The 18,054-nt window shown below is 57.2% G+C and overlaps 1 protein-coding gene across 1 annotated transcript; it reads right to left on the minus strand.

Moving 5' to 3' along the window:
* Window positions 1-438: 438 nt before the first annotated feature.
* Window positions 439-17,802, minus strand: TNS4 (tensin 4). Its single transcript, XM_066336614.1, has 13 exons — window positions 17,718-17,802; window positions 11,130-11,758; window positions 7,175-7,601; window positions 6,609-7,024; window positions 5,715-5,801; window positions 5,137-5,244; window positions 4,792-4,884; window positions 4,446-4,523; window positions 3,987-4,058; window positions 2,870-3,038; window positions 2,490-2,558; window positions 2,249-2,275; window positions 439-1,735 (listed from the first exon to the last, which is right to left on the minus strand). Exons 2-13 carry the CDS (start codon window positions 11,638-11,640, stop codon window positions 1,606-1,608), a joined length of 2,187 nt encoding a protein of 728 aa, XP_066192711.1. The 5' UTR covers window positions 11,641-11,758; window positions 17,718-17,802; the 3' UTR covers window positions 439-1,605.
* Window positions 17,803-18,054: the final 252 nt, after the last annotated feature.

Below are 18,054 nucleotides of genomic sequence, written 5' to 3' on the forward strand. Positions count from 1 at the left end.
CCAGAAATCTGCTGGCACGGCAGATCGGCCACCGGACCGGGGCCAGCACCAGTGCTCCTGGAGCCCGTCCCCTGGCCCCGTGCTGATGGCTACCAGGGCTGGCCAGGCTCGGGGGGCAGCACAAACCCCCAGAGCACCGTGTGGAGCCAAAGCCTTTGCCTGTCCCCGTTGCCAGCTGCCGATCCTGACCAGCAGCACGATAACCACAACAGAGTCCAGCTCTGGGGGCCCCGGGGTCTCGGGGCTGAGGTCCCACAGCCTGAGCTGCCTGTGACCTTGGGGAGCTGCAGCCCCCTGGTCTCTGCAGCACGATGGGGACAGCAGAGGCACCTGGATCCCCTGGGCCCCAGCTCCCGAGCACACCCTGCAGTGCTGGGCTGTGGCTGAGCAGAGCTCAGGGCACAGGGACCAGGGGGACAAAGCTGCTCCTGTCTCCTCTCAGAGCCCTGTGTGCTCCCCCCGCAGTGACCCCAAAATCTGTTTTGGTCATTGCCAAGAGCAGCCTCAGCTGGACCTGCTGCCCAGCCTGGCTGGAGGAGAAGGACTCTGCCACGGGTGCATCTGTTCAGCTGTTCTGGGGCAGAGTGAGTGTCTCCATTGCTGCCATCCCTGTGGTGCCTGTGGCAGGAGAAATGTTTGACTGCTTTATTGAAAATACCCCTGAGAAGGTTTGTTAACATGGGGGCCAAAATTAGAGCCAATGCAGAGGCACAAAATGAGAACAAAGGTAGAGAAGAGCATGGTGGCCTCAGAGCCTCTTTCTGCTCTGAGCTACAGCGTGAGCTGACCCTTCAGCTGCTGCAGATCACGGCAGCACTGTCTTCCTCGAGGCCCTGCCAATTTACGTCATCTGAGAATCCAGCCCAAATTCAGGCAAGTCATTTCCAAAAACCCGATGTTTCACTGTCGTGAAAATGTCACCGTTGATTTCCCAGCTCTCCACAACGCTGGGAGGCCGAGCCCGCCCGCAACCCTGTGCTGTGTAAAAGGGCAGGAGAATTTCCCAGCACCAGGAAAAATGCGCTGCTCTGTCATTCTTGCCTGTGGATGCTGCTTGCTCCCTGAGGGAAGCAGGTTTCCAGCAAGACTTAGTCATATTTTACACTTAGATTTGCAAAGCTGCCTCTTTGTGCTGCTCAGGAGGTGATTCCTTCCCCAGACTTTCCCTCCTGCAGCACTGGGGCGTCAGGGCTGAGTCCCCAGTGGTGGGAGCTCAGCTCAGCTCCATGACCTCCCTCAGCCCAGACACCCCAAGAACAAGGGACCTCGTGGCTGGTAGAAACCTCAGCCAGAGCTTTGTGGTCCTTCAGAGCAGATGGTCCAGCTGAGGGACAGTGGTTCCATAGAGAGCACAGTGCCTGTCCCTCCCAGGCAGCTCTCATCCCTTCCCCAGGGCAGCCAGTGCCCCACGGAGAGGGTCACAGGAGAATCTCGTCCCACCAGAGCTGAAAGTCTTCAGCTGAGACTCCTGATACGACGACGCATAACAAAAAAGTCTAAATACATGCCGTTGCCAAAATGCAACCCAGAAGCAGGAGAAGGGGAGCAGGAGAAGCTCAGCAGTGTGTGGGCAGCTGCTGGCCCCGAGTGTCCCAGGTTCTGTCCCTACGGGCTGGGCAGGAGCTGGCGGAGCAGGTCGATGACAAGGGACACTGGCTGCACGGTGTCGTACTCTGCAAACAGGTGACAGACGTTCCCCAAGTCTGGCTGGCTTTTGGCCACGAACCCAAAGATTCTTTGAGAAAGAAAAGAGGCTTATTCAGTTTGCATCCAGGAATCTGAAGGAATAGGCTGAAACCAGCCCAGCCACAAAGCCAAATCCCAGTTCCAGCAATTCCACCTTGGCCCGCTCCCCAATCACGTTTCCTTGGAAGCCAAGCAGCCGGGAGGAGCATTTTTGGCAAGGCTGCCCCAGCTGTGAAAAGATTCTTGAGCACAAGGTAGAGCCAGATATAAACTCACTTCCTGAGCCCAGCACAAGTCCCTGGGAAGGCTGTGGGATTTGGACCGGGGGTTCTGCACGAGGGGATGTGGAGAACTGGGCTCAGCCAAACCTCTCATCCAAACCTACAGAGCAACCCCTCCCAAAGCTTCACCCATCAGTCCCACGCCTCATCCTGCCACCATGGTAACTTATATCACATCCCCCCCTCATTCTTTGAAGCTCTGCAATGCAGCCACTTTTGAAAGCAGCATCATCCCCCCGGATTCCAGCCCCCCACTCCACGCGGGAGGTCCCTGCTCTTACCTGGAGGACTTGCAGTACTTCTGCCACCTGGGGGAAGAACAGAATTGGAGTTGCTCAAAGGCTGATGTTTAACTCATTCCATCAGCTGCAAAGCCAAGGGTTATGTTTAGATCCACCCCAGCACGGTGTGCCCAGGGCAGTTTTATGGGATTTGGGATTTGAAGTGGTGCAGGGGCACTGGGAACCACAGGGAAGGGAGCACAGCAGGTGGCTCTGACAGCCATGGCTGCCCAAAACTCACTTTCTGTTCTCAGGGTCCATCCCACAGAACCTGATGGCAGCCAAGGGGTAGTGTCGCCTGAAAAACACCCTGGAAGAGGAGAGGGAATTGTTAGGAAAGGGAAGGGCCTAGGCAACGACATGAAATTGCAAATCCAAGCCCTGTGGTGCTTATGGGAGACTGAGGGTCTCAAGGCATCCCAAAATCCAACCCTGGGTGCAGCTGTTTCCTCCATCCCACCCCTGCCATGCCACCCAACACAGCACCCCTTGTTAAGGGATCAAATCCATCCCTGGATCATGACGTGGGTTTATCCAACCAGAGCAGGTTTTCCTGAGGCTGGGGGATGAGGAAGGAGCTGCCTCTCCATGAACCCCCCATGGCTCATCCCGGGCTCTTACTTCCTCTGGACGTCGGTCAGTGTGACGCCCTGCTCTGTCACCCTGAAGTGCACCAGGGTGGGGGTGGGCAGTGTCTCCAGCTCCAAGGTGCAGGAGATGCCTTTCAGGATGGCTGGGGCTCCCGTCAGCGTCTCCACGCTCACCGAGTTGAGGTACAGGACGTTGCACACTGCAAGGACAGCACAAGGGCCTGGCTCAGAGTGGATGTGACATGGGCCAGACCCAGGGCTGGGTCCCAGGGGCCATCCTGCAGATCCCTCACATGGATCCGGGTCAGGTTTGTTTTGATGAAAATTAAAAGGTTTGGTGACTCAGAAATTCTTCACTAATTTAGTTTGGTTTACTTTAATTCTTTGCGCTAATTGGTGTAAAAGTCAAAGTATTTAATTTCCCGTTTCTAAATGTCACATTTGCTGGGGTTTTTTTTTTCTGTTTATTACATATTTCCTTTAATGAAAAGCAGAAAAAACCCCAAGCCAACAAAGGGCTGAAGGCCAACCTAAAACATGACATTTCAGGCTGATTGAGCTGTTTAAAGGGCTGTTCTGGGTCAAACTAAACTTTCCAGCTTGCCAACTGATTTTTCAGAATTTCCAGCAAAACAAAGCAGTCCCCAGCTCCCCAGCCTGCGTTGTGACCCATCCATGTGGTCTCCTGCCCTTCATTCTTTGCCCTCACCTGGAGCCCACCCAGGCTGAGGTGCACAGACCCTTCCCTGTCCTGCTCTGTCATTTCCACATGTGACCCATAATGTCCCTCAGCAATTTCACCAGCCCCTGACTGCCCATCCCTCTCCTAAAGCTCCAGATGTTCCATCCCCATTGAAGCCCACCAGGAGAGAGGCTTAAAAATCAGGAACTCTTTAAGACTGTGGAAACTGGGGGGTCTTTTATCAGCTTTATGATCTCAAGAACTGTGTTTTCAAGCATCTTGAGGACCCAAAGTCTCCTTTCCTTCAAAATATCAGGTTCCCTGGCAGTCTAGGGAAAAATCTGGAGAAATCCTGCAGGTATCTCCAGCCCCATGGGGAAGATGGAGGGGGATATCACACCAGTGCCCATCACTGCAGGGGTGATCTGGGCTGTCCCCAGGGCCAGCAACTGTCTGCTGTCCTCACCTGCAGTTTTCCTGGCCAGGGACAGTGCAGATTCGGGAGCGCAGTCAGGGCTGTCCTCTCCATCAGCGAGATCTGCACAAAGGACAAGCAGGAGCAGTGATGCCACAGCCTGGGCTGAGCTGGTCACCTCTTTGGCCGTTCCTTATCTCAAAAGAGGTTCAAAGGCCCAGGACCACTCTAATTGCAGGGGTTTAGAGCAGTAATTAACTTAATTGTCTTTCATTTCCCTCTCCGGGCTCTGTTCACCTCTGATCTCCCACTCCTACTTCCCTTGCCCTCTCTCCGTCCCCAGCGGAAGGGAGTCACCTCCGTCCTGTCCCCAGGTCACCTCTGCAGGTCCCTGCTCTACCTGCAGCCAGGGGAGCAGCCCCTCGCAGGCGCCCGGGGGGCTCAGACCCCTCCCCACAGCCGGACCTCCCCTCCTGTCCCTCCTGTCCCGTCACCGTCATTGTCACCTACCTCGGGTGGGGATGCTGAGCTTGCAGGGCAGTGCCAGCTGCGTGATGGAGTGCTGGTAGACGAAGGCAGAGAGGCTCCCTGCAACCAGAACTGTGAATTAGGTGGGGGGGCTGCTGCCTGGAACCCCCTGCCCACACACCTCCACCCTGCAACAGTGTCTCAGGGAGCTCGTGTTCCTGCTTTGGAGCCACTACCACGGTCTCAGTGTCAGGGAAGTGCAGGCAGGACCTGGGGCTGGGGGGTTCCTGTGCTGGCACATTCACCTGGTTCTGGCTGGTGCTTCCAGGGGCTCTGAAAACAGCTCCTGGGGCTGCCAGGGCTGCTGTGACAACAGCACCGTCCTTACCAAAGTACAGCTCCTCGCTGGCACCTTTCAGGTGAACCCCTTTGGCAGAGGACTCGATGAGGAAGTGCCGGACCAGGTCACTGCTCTCCTCGCCTGCACGAGAGACCACAACCAGCATCAGCCCCAGTGCCACTGTGTCCCCCCTGCCCACCCTGTCCCAGGGCATCACTGGAGCTGCTTTATGCTGTCATCATGATGCCAGCCCCTGTGAGAAGTGGATGAGCACCCACAGACTCGCTGCCAAACACCTCCCACACGCCAGAGTCCTGTGGCTGCTCATCTGGCTTTAGCTTGAGTAGTTTCAGTTAAACTCTTGAAGCAACGCCCCCGTTTGCATTTCTGTACCTGTCTGAGAGCCAGGAACCTTCATGGCCAGTCCGAAGGAGCCCCGGAAGGAGGTGCTGTCCCGCACCAGGAACGTGCCCGGCTCCTTGTCCCTCAGCAGCTGGATTGCTGTCAGAACACAGGCAGGGGCTCAGCCAAACACAGCAGGTGAGACCTCCCTGCACTGTGCCCTGGTGCCCTGCAAGGAGTCACCCCTTGGCAGCAGCAGGAAAAGCACTGGAGTGTGTGTGCCAAGCACATGCACATCCCTCGTGTGGCACCAACTGCAGCATCCCTGCAAGGCCCTGGCTTGGTCCCACGGGTCCCTGCAGTCCCCAGGACACTCAGCCCCTGCCCAGGCCACACTGTGTGACAAGGCAGGAGAAGCTTTGCAGTATTTGGAGGACACAGAGGGGCTGTGGCACAGTCTTTGTTTCTGAGCTGCCCCCCTCAACCTGTGACAGGGTCCCTCCACACCCACCAGCCTCCGGTAGACTTTGATTTGGCCCCACTGAGCCTCCACAGGGACACCAGAGAACTCTGGGGACAGGCCAGAGCCCAAGGTGAGGGTCACACCTGTAGAGCCTTTCCTGCCTCACCTCGGTCCCTGCTGATGCTTGGCTTGAACCAGTATTTTGATGTGTCCATCACAAACTTCATGGTGGGCTGCCCAGCCTTCAGGGGACCTGCAAGAGACCAGAGGCTGTCAGGACCAGCAGGAACCTGAAGGACCTCCACAGATGGCAGAGCCCAGCAAAGACATTTCTCTCTCAGGCTGGCCAGGGCTGAAGGTTTTTCAATCCTTTCGAATCCTTTCCTCCCCACTCCTTAGAATAGCTCATTCTGCATGTAATTATCTCTCTTGGCAGGCTGTGGTGTAGTGCAGAGAGGGTCACATGGAATCCCCGGGCAGTGCCAGCCTGCCCAGCCCTGCACAATGCACTGGACCATGGGATTTACACCAGGATCTGACCCACACACCCTCTTGCTATTCCCATAAGGATCCCAATTAAAACCCTCTGCCCTGAGAGCTGCCTCTGCTCATCTCCTCCAGAGAACAATAGCCCCAGTGTTTGCCCTTGAATGAGAGACCTTGTGAACTCTGGTGCCTTTTGGTGTCCTCAGAGCAAACGGGAATCCCAACCCCTCCTCCCAACACAGTCTGGGGCTGCAAAGAGGCAGGACAGGACAGAATGATGTTTCTCATCCCCAGGTACTATAAATAGGTGCATCTGCATCTCCTGGAGGAGCAGAGCATTCCTGGCTGCCGAGCCCACGCCCCAGGGTAGAAGCCTGTGGCTAACCCAGGGTCACCAGCCTCAAGCTGGAGACCACCTGGACCATGGGGAGACGCAGCAGGGAGCTCCAGCAAGGACCTCTCATCCTTTGTGCCTACAACCCACAGCTAAAGCAGAGGGAAAACGGGCTTTACTCCCCCTTTCTCAGCATCTTTTGGGGTGTGCAGCTCCTCCCCGCCCTGCCCCGTGACTCACTGTCCGAGAGGCAGCTGAGTGCCGGCGCTGACATCGTGTTGTTCAGCCCACCCAGCCTCGAGGCTGTGCTGCAGGGGGGCATCGGGGGCTGCGTGACAGAGCTGGGGGGAGCTTTGGCCAGCCGAGGGGATCCATCTCCTTGTTCCAGGCAGCCGTTCACCAGCAGCACCGGGATGTCGGCCGCGGAGGTGAGGATGGAGGGGGGACAGCTGCTGGCCTGGCCCTTCTGCGCCAGGGGAGTGGTGGTGCTGGGGGAGCTGCCTGCCCGGGGCTGTGTGGGGCTCTGGCCAAAAGCCGCCCTGGAGTGAGCCACGATGCCAGAGGAAGGGGAGCAGGGGCTGCCCAGGGAGCTGCTGGGGGACGGGGAGGCAGCGGCTGAAGCATCCGAGTCCTCGTTTGGGAGCGAGTGGGTGCTGCTACAGGAGGGAGACAGAGCAGAGATCAGGGGGTTGTTCCCACACACAGACAACTGCACCAACCCTGCAGGGCATCATCTCCCAGCCCAAGGGACGAGGGGCTCGGGGTCCTGCCCTGTGCCCCTTCCACCAGGCACAGGTGGCATTTACCTGCCCAGGATGTAGCTGGTGTCAGAGCCAGGGCTGGTGGAGAGCTGGGACACCCAGCTTCCCGTCTGCCGGGCCTTCAACACCTGCACGGGTTTCAGCAGGTTGTCGACACCCGGGGAGGTGCTGAGGGGCCCGGGGCTGTAGGAGACCGTGTCCGTGTGTCCTGCCAGGCACTGCCAGGGCGCGCTGGGGCTCTCGGAGGCTTTGCTACAGCTCAGGGTGGCCGACTGGGGACTCGAGGGTCCGGGTGGGCTCGAGAAAGCCACACTGTCACTGGTGCTGTATTTGCCTCCAGGCGCCCCTTTTTGGGTCGGGAAGATGTTGGCCTGGGGGGACCTGGAGAAGGGGGTGCCTGAAGGGCTGGGGGAGCCCTGTGGCAGGTCAGGCCCCGTGGCTCTGCCTGGTGTCAGCTCTATGTACTTGATATCTGCAGAGAGAAAGAGGAGGTCATGAAAGATCTGCTGTGCCAGCTGGGTTCCTTAGCAAAGCTCTGTGAGGAACACGTGTCTGTTTTTTTCCCACCGTGGATTTTGGCTCCCCCTCTGCAGGGCTGGGGGTCCAGCACTGTGCTGAGACCCCGTGAGGACTGTTCCCTCCCAGATCCCAAGGTGAAGTGACCGCCCCGGTGCTGGCAGGCTCCCAGGGAAGGGGGTTATGTGCGGTCATGTCTGGCTGCTCAGACCCCCCCTTCTCAGCATTACCCAGCCAGGACCTGCCGAGACCTGCAGCCAGAGGCGGGTGTTCCCTCCAGCAGCTGCTCTGTTTGTGCCTGACTCAAGAGAAAAACACCTGGCTGCTCCCCCCGGGGTGACGTCAGGTTCGGAGGGTGGCCCTGCACACCCTGGCCACAGGAGCACGGAGATGTCACCTGGCCCCAGCTACAGCTGGACTTCCATCCACACTTTCCATCCCACAGAAAATCCATGTGGGACACGGGCAGGTACAACACTCTTGGTGTCCACTACAGGACCAGCCATGCCAGCAACAAGCACAGATCCAGGCAGGGGCTGGCTGCTCCTCCTCCTTTCTCCCACCCCGCACCAATCTCTCTAGAGAAGTAACTTCCAAGGCAGTCTCTGTGCCTGTGTCCTGCTGTGGGATTCTTCTTTCTCTTCAGTTCGTGCTCACAGCCAGTCCCTCCTCTTCCCATTAGTGACATGGGAACAACGCCTGACAGAGCATCTCCTGCCCAAGACCCCCAGTGGAACCTCACGGCCAGAACCAGGGGTGCCTGATGCATGTCCTTGGACAAAGCCAGCTCTTCTGGCTGAGCTGGAAGAGGCCTTCTAGCAAGACACTCAGACTTGATTTGAGTGCTTTCAAATTCATCACATCCCAGGGAAGCTGCTCTGGAGGTTAATCACTCCAGTGCCAGAGGTGTGCACCTCCTTTCCAGTCTGGACGTGCCCAGCTTTGCTTTAGTACCTAGTTCTTGCCCTGCTGTGGATTCAGGAAGGCTCTCCTTCTCAAAGGTGTTTTTTTAGAAAGGGAAAATCTTTTTTTGCTGCAGCAAAGACAAACTGCTCTGACAGCCCTGAGCTCCTTGCCCAGGGTGTGACAGGCCCTGATGGACCTGCTGCGCAGGAGCTGCTGGCCCTGGCTACTGCAAGCAACAACCTGAGCTCTGGGGCACGGAGCTGGATGAGCAGGAAAAGCACAGGGCTGTAGAGAAATTACTCCCTGAGCCCCTTCTCTATGCCAGTCCCAGCATGAGATTGGGTAACCACAGGCAGCCATGAGCACCAAGGAGGGGCTGGCTGAGCCAGGAGGGCTGGTCCCCAGTGGAGACACAGCTGGATCATGGCAGGACAGAGCCAGATCCAGAGCCTTGCCCTTCCACAGCCTTGCTGCCAGCAGCAGCTCCTCCAGTGCCCAGCCTTGGGGCAGCTCTGCAGCCACATGTCCCAGTGTCAGTGCACAAACCCTTGCAGTGATCTGGCCGGATCCTTTTGTCAATGTCTCCCCCAAAAGGAGAAAGAAATGGGGATTTTAATTGTCCTTTAAAGACCTGACAAGCATTTGTGCACCAAGCTCATGAGGCCTTTTACCTCCTACTCCTCTGCCTTTGCGCTTCTTATCACCTGTGGTTAAACCTCAAATATTTGCTCAAGACCTTGGCAAGTTTTCCCGCATCAAGGAGTGGCAAAAGTGCCACAAACATGGAGTCCAGATGTCACGCAAGCCAAGATCTGAGGTCTCCTTTCTCCTCGAGGAACTAGAAGGATCCAGAGGGAATAGTGCCTCTCATGAACATGCCTCCTGTTGCTGCAGCATTTCACACAATCACAGACTATGCTGAGTAGGAAGGGACCCATCAGGACTGAGTGCCATGTTTAAAGCTTCCTCATATCTCCACTAGACAAGACAAGAACAGGCCCCTCTCACCTCTCTTGGGCACAATCAGTGCCTGCCACCCTCACATCAGGGCACAGGCTGCAGGGCTGGAGGAGAAGGTGACTGTACAGGGACACTGCACTGTGGGAGGAAGTCAGTGTAAAAAACCAAGAGCTGTTTAAAGAAAATGAAAGCTGAAGTGAGGCTTTTCCCACTGAATTCGTGGCCAGCTTTCCAAATGCTCAGTTCCACCCTTGGGGCCAGATTCTGCAGACCTGTGGAGCTGCTTGGGGCTCCAGCCCCCGAGCAGTGCATGAAGCAGGGCAGTGGAATGGGTCAGGCACGGAACAGACAGAGCTGAATCTGCACTTTGTCACAGTATTTTATCTGCAAGGCCACCCTGTCCATCCCAGCAGGAAGCAGGAACACTGTCTGCTCTGGAATTGCCTGGTTCCTGTAGTGCTGCTGCCCTGCTGCAGCACCAGGACTCTCACACCCACCTCACCCTTCTCCAGCCCTGCCATTCTTGTGTTTGCATGAGGCCTCAGGGAGAACTGAATTTTTTTCTTGTCTTTAACATCCTCACATTTCACCTTGCTGTGGAAAGAAGCCTGGGGACTGATTGTCAAGGTATTTTTGTATGTGAGGACAGGGATGGGCTTTTGGGAAGCAGGGAGAGCTGAAGCACCTGAACCACACTAGACCTGTCCTGTCAGCAGTGTCAGCTCCCCATGTGCCGGAGCTGCCCCGTGCACAGGGTGTTGAACACCTAAAATGAGCAGGAGAACCCAGGCAGGAATACTTGGGTCAGGAGCAGCTCACGAATCAGAGCTGGGGTTGCAGGATGCCAGGGAAGAGCTGCACAAGGGTTCACATAAGGCACTGGTGAGCAGAGGCAGGGCTGGTTTGTGCTGCTGGTGCCTTGCCTATGCCAGGTATGCTGCCTGGGGAGTGCACGAGCCCTGGAAAAAGAATTTCCCTGGCAAAAGAATTGGGAACACTTAGATGGGATGGTTGTGCAACACTCGATACCTTAGCCCAGGGCTCTGGAAATCTGGCTGCAAATCCATGTGCTCCCACAGGTCAAGTGTGACCCTGGGAAAGGTTTTGCTACCCTTGAGGGGAGCAGGGCCCTCACTAGGCACCTAGAGCCCAGAGCCAATCACTGGTGGTGACAACCAGGATTAGAAGTTTTCCAAGAGTTGCAAGTCCCATTTGTAACGAGAAATGTTTTCTCCAAACACAGGGAAATGAACATCAGGTAGAGCTAAAAGCTGCTTTCTCTGTTCCCTTCTGGAGCCCTCTGAGCTGTCTGGACATGAGACACGTCAACAGCCATCACACCCAGGCTGTGGAGGCACCAGAGTTGGGCAGAGCTCGGATACACAGCTTGTCCTGCTCCTTAATCTGGAACCCTGATGTCAGGGAAGAGTCCCCCACGCTGGGGGACAGTGAGGAGTGTCCCTGATGCCCATTTCCAGCCTCCTCCAGGAGCTCAGGACCTTGTGTGGGTCCAGGGGACAGGTATGTGCCTGACCCCTCCTCCCCAAGCTCTGGCAGAGGGTTTTCACCAGATCAGAGCTTTGCTGGCTCCACAGCCCGAGCGCTGCCTTTGCCTCACCTATTGCCTCGGGGTCCTGCTTCTTGGTGGCTGCAGTGTCCCCGTGAGCAGCAGGCTGGGCTGTGTCCTTCAGCGGCCTGCACGGCAGCGGCTCGAAGGTGGGATCGATTTCCAGGATCATCTTGTTGAGAGTCTCTAGGGTTATGTCCAAGGAGGGAGACACTGGCTGATCCTCAGGGTCCGTGCTGGTGTTCTCCTCCTCCTTTGCCTGGCACGGGGCAGAGGGTCTCTCCAAGGAGGAATTCTGCTGGCTTTTCCCCTGCGTGTGAGCAGCCACATGCTCCGACACGGGCTGGGCTCTGAATGCTCTCCCGGCGGGGAGCAGGCGAGCCTTGGGGTGCACCACGGCAGGGGGCTCAGTCCAGGCCTCTGTGGAGTAGTAGACATACTTTCCTGGCAGTGTGGAGCAGCCTGAGTACCCGGCTGGGTGCAGGCTCTTGCTTTCCTCCGGGGAGGAAATACACACAGTCTGTCCAACGCGCAACACGTGGGATTCTATGACCTGGGACATGGTTTGGTTTTCCGGTTTCACAGCTTAGAGGCCAAGGGAAACCTCCTCCTCCTCGCCTCCTTCCTCCACCAGGGACCTCAGACCCCGTCTTCAATCCAGTCTCCAACGGAATAAGAATCTGAGGAATGCAGAGAGGAGCGGTTACACAGGCATGCCCCGGGCAGGAGCAGACTTCAGCGGAAAAGTCTATAAAAACGGGGATTTGGAGTGAAAGCTGGAATTCAGCTCATATGAAAACAAGTCACCCTGTCCTGCTTTTCCACCCCCTCCAGCCTCTGCTCCCGGTGCCACAGCGCAGCCGGGCAAGCACATGAAACACTCATTGGCAGCAGCTTTTCCGGATTCAAAGGCCTAAAGTGGAATCCTGCTTTTATTTGCTAATTTTCTGGATTAAGAATGAAATGAAGGCTCTAACAGCCTTCCCATGGGAGCCTGACCCCCAGGAGCCATCCAAGGGCAGCCAGCAAGCCTGGAGCCCTGTGGGGCAGAGAGCTGGAGCTGCCTGCCAGGGCAGTGTCCTGCAAGTGGGTGTACAGCTAATCCAGGATTTTATTTTCTTGGTACAACACAAGTCTGGAAGCCTGCGGACGTGGCTGCTGCCTCAGTCATGGTGCTGCTCGAGGAATCTGACTGCAGATACATTTTGAATACTCGCTGGCAGGAAGTATTTTTTAATTCCCCATTATAAACCCCTGTGGAATGAGGTTGGCTTCCCTCAGAAGAAAGGGAGAAAGGGTCTTGGGATGCTGTTTGGAGGTGGGGAAGCTGTCCTGCTGCATCAGCAATCTAATGGGGTTCCCCCAGCTGCTGCTCCCATCCTGCCTGGCAGGACCTGTGCCTCAGCAACACGCTGCCACCAAACACAGAGGGACCCTCATTCCTTTGGCTTGGGACGAGGACAAAATACCCTCTGTACCCACTGTGGCAGCCAAGCCTGGCATCTCCGTGCTGGTGACATTCAGGCCCAGCACATTCCCTGTGTCAGCAGCTCACCATCCTTCCTGGTCCCCGGGGAGGGCAGTGCTGCTGGGGACCACAGGGCATCCAGAGATCCAGAGCCAAACCTTTGCTGGCAGGAGTTAACGCCACGGCTCAGAGCTCCCTCTCCATACCCTGTGCGGATTTGGTGTGCGACACTCACAACACAGGGGTTACGCTTCATAAAATATTTGTCCTGTCCTGCACCGGTCTCCAATGACAGACTTATTTACTCCCTTATCCCGGGCTGATTAACGACGGAGTCACAGGATTTGGAAGGAGACACGTTGCCCCAAGGCAGCCGGTCTCTCAGCCCCGTGGGCGCGGGCAGGAGCTGGGCTGGTGCTCTGCGTCACTGACTGTAATCAGTGACTAACTGCTCTGCCAGGTGTTGAGAGCGGGGACGGAGGGTGGCTCAAAACAGGGCAGCTGTGCCCTGGGTGAGTTATATAACCCCGGAGAAGCCCCAGATCTGGCTAGAGAGACACCCGGAATACCCCGGGCTTAGAAAGTGTAGGGAATTAGAAGCAAAACATCTCTGCTGTCTGCTGCTGCTGTCAGCACCCGGCCCCGGGCGAGTCACGGCAGGTAAATCCCTCTCCAGGGCTTCCGAGAGCACGGAGAGCTGCAGGAGTGAATAAATACCTCAAGCCCATTTACCTTCCTGTCAGCCCGGCCCCCGCCGTGTCTCCTGAGCCTCGGAGAGGTTTTAGTTACGGCGCTGGCACAGGGATGGCTTTGGGAGCAGGGCTGTGCTGCAGGAAGGGAAGCACCTCCGGAGCCTGAATTAGACAGGTCCAAGGCACCTCTGAATTGTTGCTAATTATTCCTAGAGGTGGGAACCTCTGGGAATTTGGGGCTATGCTGGTGAAGCCAGGTCTGCCCCAGTTCCCAGAGGAGATGGACTGGCTCTGGAGCTTGTTGTCCCTATGGAGAAGCTGTGAAGGGATCTGCCAGAACCTGGGGGGCAGGTGGGTGAGGGGCTGCAGGTAGTGGGGTCCCTCCTCTGACTGCAGCAGTGCCACAGCTCACGGTGCCCTCCCCACTGGTGTGCCATGGCCAGCACCAGCACACGGCTCTTCCTTGGCATTTCCAGACCCCAGCCCCAGGGCACAGTGGATACAGCAGCACGCTGGGACCCAGCCCCCTTCCCCACTGGGCTGGCCACGCCACGGCTCTGCCCACAAAGTTTGTGTCACCTCTGGTCTAAGTGAGAGCACAGCTCTGCCTAGGGAGTGGTCAGAGCCCAGGTAAGCAAATGCCCACCTTGGGAAACCACCCAAGGTCCCCTGCCTTGGGCCACCGTGTGCCGCAGCGCTGCCAGCTCTGCGTGAGAAGTGCAGTGTGGTACAAGGCTCGGAGGGAGCGTTTGTTAAATATAAAAAGAAGAGTCATTCCAGGTCAAAAACACAAGCGAGATGGAGTGAAAATTGGATTCTCCCCTGGGGAGAAGAACTGCCTGGCTCCAGTCAGCATCCGCAAGACAAGGCTGGTTTTAATTTAAGTAGGTACAGAAATAACGTGCAGGATGCATGAACCAGGGCTGTCGGGGCTTCCAGGAGCATGCACGCAACAGCTTCCCTCCTTTCTTGTACTCCTGCCCTGAGTTTTTGATCTTTCTCATGTGTGATGCTGCCAGAATTAGCCTCCAAACCTCATTTCTCCTCCCTTCCCTTCTCTGGGTTGAAGTGAGAGGTCTCCCAGGCTCCTCACAGGAATTCTGAGCCTCAGCTGCAGCCTCTTGTGCTTGGAGGAGCGAAGGAGAAGGGCTGAGGTGAAGGAGGTGAATCCCAGGGTGCTGCTGGCCATCAGTGTGGCACAGCATGGGGTGGGCAAACGCTGGCCACAGACATCAGGACCTCCTCAGAGCCCTTGGAATGGCAATGTCCCCATTGGGGATTGGAATGGCACAGGCCCAGCAAGGGCTGGGCAGGGTCTGGCTGTGCCCCAGACACGGGCACAGGTATCACATACACCCACACTGTGCCATGAGCCTGCCCTGGGCTCTGTGGCAGCAGCAGAGCGAGCTCTGGGACAGAACCAGAGCAGCCCTGGGCAGAGGGAACCCCAGCACTGCAGCCAGGCCTGGGACATCGACTGGCTCTATGGAAATTCTGGGGAAGGAGCTCTGTTGTCTCGGCTGAGTCAAGGCTAGGACAGAAAGAGATGGAAATAAGCTGGCACAAACACATCCAGACTGGAAATTGCAGAGTTTCTGCTACTGGGAGCAGAATGTGGAACACAACTCTCTCTAAGCTGGAAGGGACAAGTCACAGATTTCACATGCAGATGGACACTTTTAGAAATGTCCTCAGTGAGGGACAGCAGGAGACGCAGGCTGCGGGGCTGAGCTCAGCCTGGCAGGCAGCCCAGCACGGGCAGGAAAAGGAGCCGGGCTCGGGGTGTCAGGACTGGCCCTGGAGCACCCACGCGGGCCAAGGAGGTGGGGTGCTGAGTTTGGAGGGCTGCAGGGCGCGGCTGGGAGAAACCGAGTGCCCTGGAGCCAGGGCTGTGCCGACACACCCCGGCTGCTCGATAAGCGGCCGCCCTTCCCAAAGCCGCCGGGCACGGCTCAGCCCCGCGCCGCCGCACGGGCCGAGCCCGGGGCTCCGCGCAGACCAAAGTCCCTCCTCGTTTCCTCTGCTGGAGCTCGGTGGAACCCCCCCAGCCCCCGAACCGGCTCTGCCCAGGCAGGGGAAGGGCAGAGCTGCCCCGCAGCACCGGCGGCAGCTGCACGCTGGGTGTCCCAGCGCGGTTATTTGGAGCTCAGACATACGAGCCGGGGCACAGCCTCGCTCCTTGTCTGCGCAGACCCCAAAACAGCTCAGCCAGCTGCCAAGTCTGGTTGTTTTTCCTTGCAACGTGAGCCCTGGGAGCCTCCCGATGACAAGCCTGTTACACATCCCCTCGCCAGGAAGGGCAGAGGGAACCGCTGGGACACCCAGGATTTCCAGAGCTCATTATACACACATTTAATCACCGCGAGGGCTGCGGGCGACTTGCCTGGATTAGAGGGGCGTGCTGAGGGGGTTGAGGGAGAAAAGTTCCCATGGTTATGCTGTGTTTTCCCTGCAGAGCAGGGAGAGCCACGGTATCACATGGCAGATATTAATATATCCCAGCTCCGGGGGGTTCCAGCACCTGGTGCCCGAGGAGGGGCTGCCCTCCCACGCCGGGGGAGAAGGGGAGTCTGTCAGAGCCTCCTCCTTCGCTCAGACATGAGCCATTTGAAATCTCAGCAGCAAGAAAAAGAAGCGTTTATGAAATCCCAGACAGCATCTTGGTATTTGACCAGCCCCCGGAGCTGCACGATGGGGCAGCACCCGCACAAACAGTGCCAGAGCAGGAGGGTTTGGTGGGGCAGCGAGAAACCATCCAGTGCAACCCGAGAGCATCCCCAGCAGGAGCCACCCACCCCCAGCGACCCCCCCGCCGATTCCCCCCACCCTCCTCCCCAAATGCTCCTTGTTTAGCAACATTTCAGACTTCTGGAAGGGTCTCCAGGCTTTTGGAGGAGGCGGGTTATTAGGAATGTTGAAATCGCTGCTCTAACAGCTCCCCCTCCCACTGCCTTACAGCCTTTTCCTCTCCCGGGACAGCTCTTTCCCCTCTGGCAAGAGCTTCTCTGGGTACAAGATCAGCACAGAGCCTGGTCCCCGTTTCCAAGAGAGGTCCCAGCACAGCAGGAGAAGATTCCCCTCCCCTCTTTGTGGGTGAGCCGTTAACATGAGAGGCTCAGGGACAACAGTGTCTTTAGAACAGGGTGTCTGTCTAAAAATAGGCTAAATTAGCAAATCCTAAGAATGTTTGAGATGAGTTACAGGAACGGAGACTAACGAGCCCCGTGGAGCACCAGCCAGGATGTTTCTTCTCTGAGACCATGGGAACATCTCCCTCCAGCCCTTGTGGGACTCTCTAGGCAGCATCAGACAGAAGAATCTGCAGCATAAGAGGCTGTTTCCCTGCATTTCAGGGGTGCCAAGGGCAGGGAGAGGATGGCAGCTGCTGCACGGGGGGCTCTGCACAGGGCAGATGTTTCAGAGGGGCCCTGAACATCTGTGCTGGCCTGGGTACAGCCCCTGCACAGCGCTGCACCCAGGCCTGGAAACCTCATGAAGCACCAGAACGTGCTTCAGGCTCTTCCCCTGAGTCCAAGCAGTAGAGATGGGACTAGATCCTTTTCCTCCTCTCCTCAGACTCCATTTTCCTCCCAATACATCTGCCTACAGCAGCAGCAGATCTGAAGCACTCCCACCTGGAGCCCTGGCTGCACGGCTTCTGTGCCATCCTCCTGATAATCCCTCTCCTCTTGACACAAGGATGGAGGCCCACAACCTGGTTTTGGTTTCACAGCACATTTGCTACTGACCTCATTCCCTGTGCTTTGACCTTCCTGGCTGGCTGTGGCTTAGGAAGGTTCAGTGATACCACAACACCCTGAGTGACTCTGACCCCACAGAAACCTCTGCCTCAGCCACTGACACTTCTGCGCCCACGTGGCACTTTTATTGCCTTGAGCTCTCCACAATTCCCACACCACAGCTTCCCACAGGGAGGAAAGAGGCACTGGATCATGCACTGGAACACACAATCCCAGCCACTTCACCTCAGCTGAGCTCATTTGAGGCAGTGGAGGAAACACGCGCTTGGACACATGCACAGACAACAAACACCACTGGAAATCTTAAATCGGCTTCAAAAGGGTGAGAAAGGTAATTGCTCATGTCATCAACCCCACAGACGACTGAGAAAACCTCAGAACCTCAGCTAGAGTAATATGCATAATTCCACACCGCTGCTCCCAGCGTTATCCAGCAGCCACCCCCCACCCTGGGTCACCACTGCTCAGTTTCTGCCCACTGGCAGCACTGCTGGGGCAGGAACAACCACGGCTTGGCTTATTTGAGATCCCTGCAGCAGATTCCTCCCAAGGCACAGAATAATCCCCAGGTAATGCAAAGCAGCAGCAAGAGGAGCGATGGAAGGGAAGAACTGATGCGAGCTGCACACAGCATTAGCATGAGAACTGAAAGAAGAAAAGGACTTGGAAGAGTCATCCAAAGGCAGGGATGGCCCTAAAAATCAGCACTCGGAGGTACCTGGGCTGCAGCGGCTCGTCCCCACTCCCGCGCGGCTCCGCTGCAGCACCTCCAGCACCTGGAGCTCATAAACCACAAGGGTGGGTCCGTGCAAGGACCGGCTTCTCTGGGAGCTTGGATTTAACGGGAGCACGGTCCCTCCCACCTGGGCTGAGCTTCGCCGCCCCTCCGTGCCCTGCAGGTGTGGTGTAAGAGAGAGAAGCCCCAGCCGCGGGGTTCGGGCTAAGGGCCGGGGCAGCGCAGGGCTGGCGAGGGGCCAGGCTGCCCCCGGAGCACAGAGCTGCCGGCCGGGGACGGCCTTCAGCTGGAGCACAGCAAGGGAACCTGCTTGGGCCAG

This window comes from Sylvia atricapilla, chromosome 27, assembly GCF_009819655.1.
Source record: "Sylvia atricapilla isolate bSylAtr1 chromosome 27, bSylAtr1.pri, whole genome shotgun sequence".
NCBI lineage: Eukaryota > Metazoa > Chordata > Aves > Passeriformes > Sylviidae > Sylvia > Sylvia atricapilla.

What these genes read in the sequence shown, in the direction of transcription:
- TNS4 (XM_066336614.1), bottom strand. Translation starts at nt 11,640, where the DNA reads ATGTCCCAGGTCATAGAATCCCACGTGTTGCGCGTTGGACAGACTGTG. An exon ending in GCAGGACCCCGAGGCAATAG is followed by an intron (nt 7,602 to 11,129) that starts GTGAGGCAAAGG and finishes TTCTCTCTGCAG; the next exon opens with ATATCAAGTACATAGAGCTG. An exon ending in CAGCGAGGAGCTGTACTTTG is followed by an intron (nt 4,524 to 4,791) that starts GTAAGGACGGTG and finishes TTCTGGTTGCAG; the next exon opens with GGAGCCTCTCTGCCTTCGTC.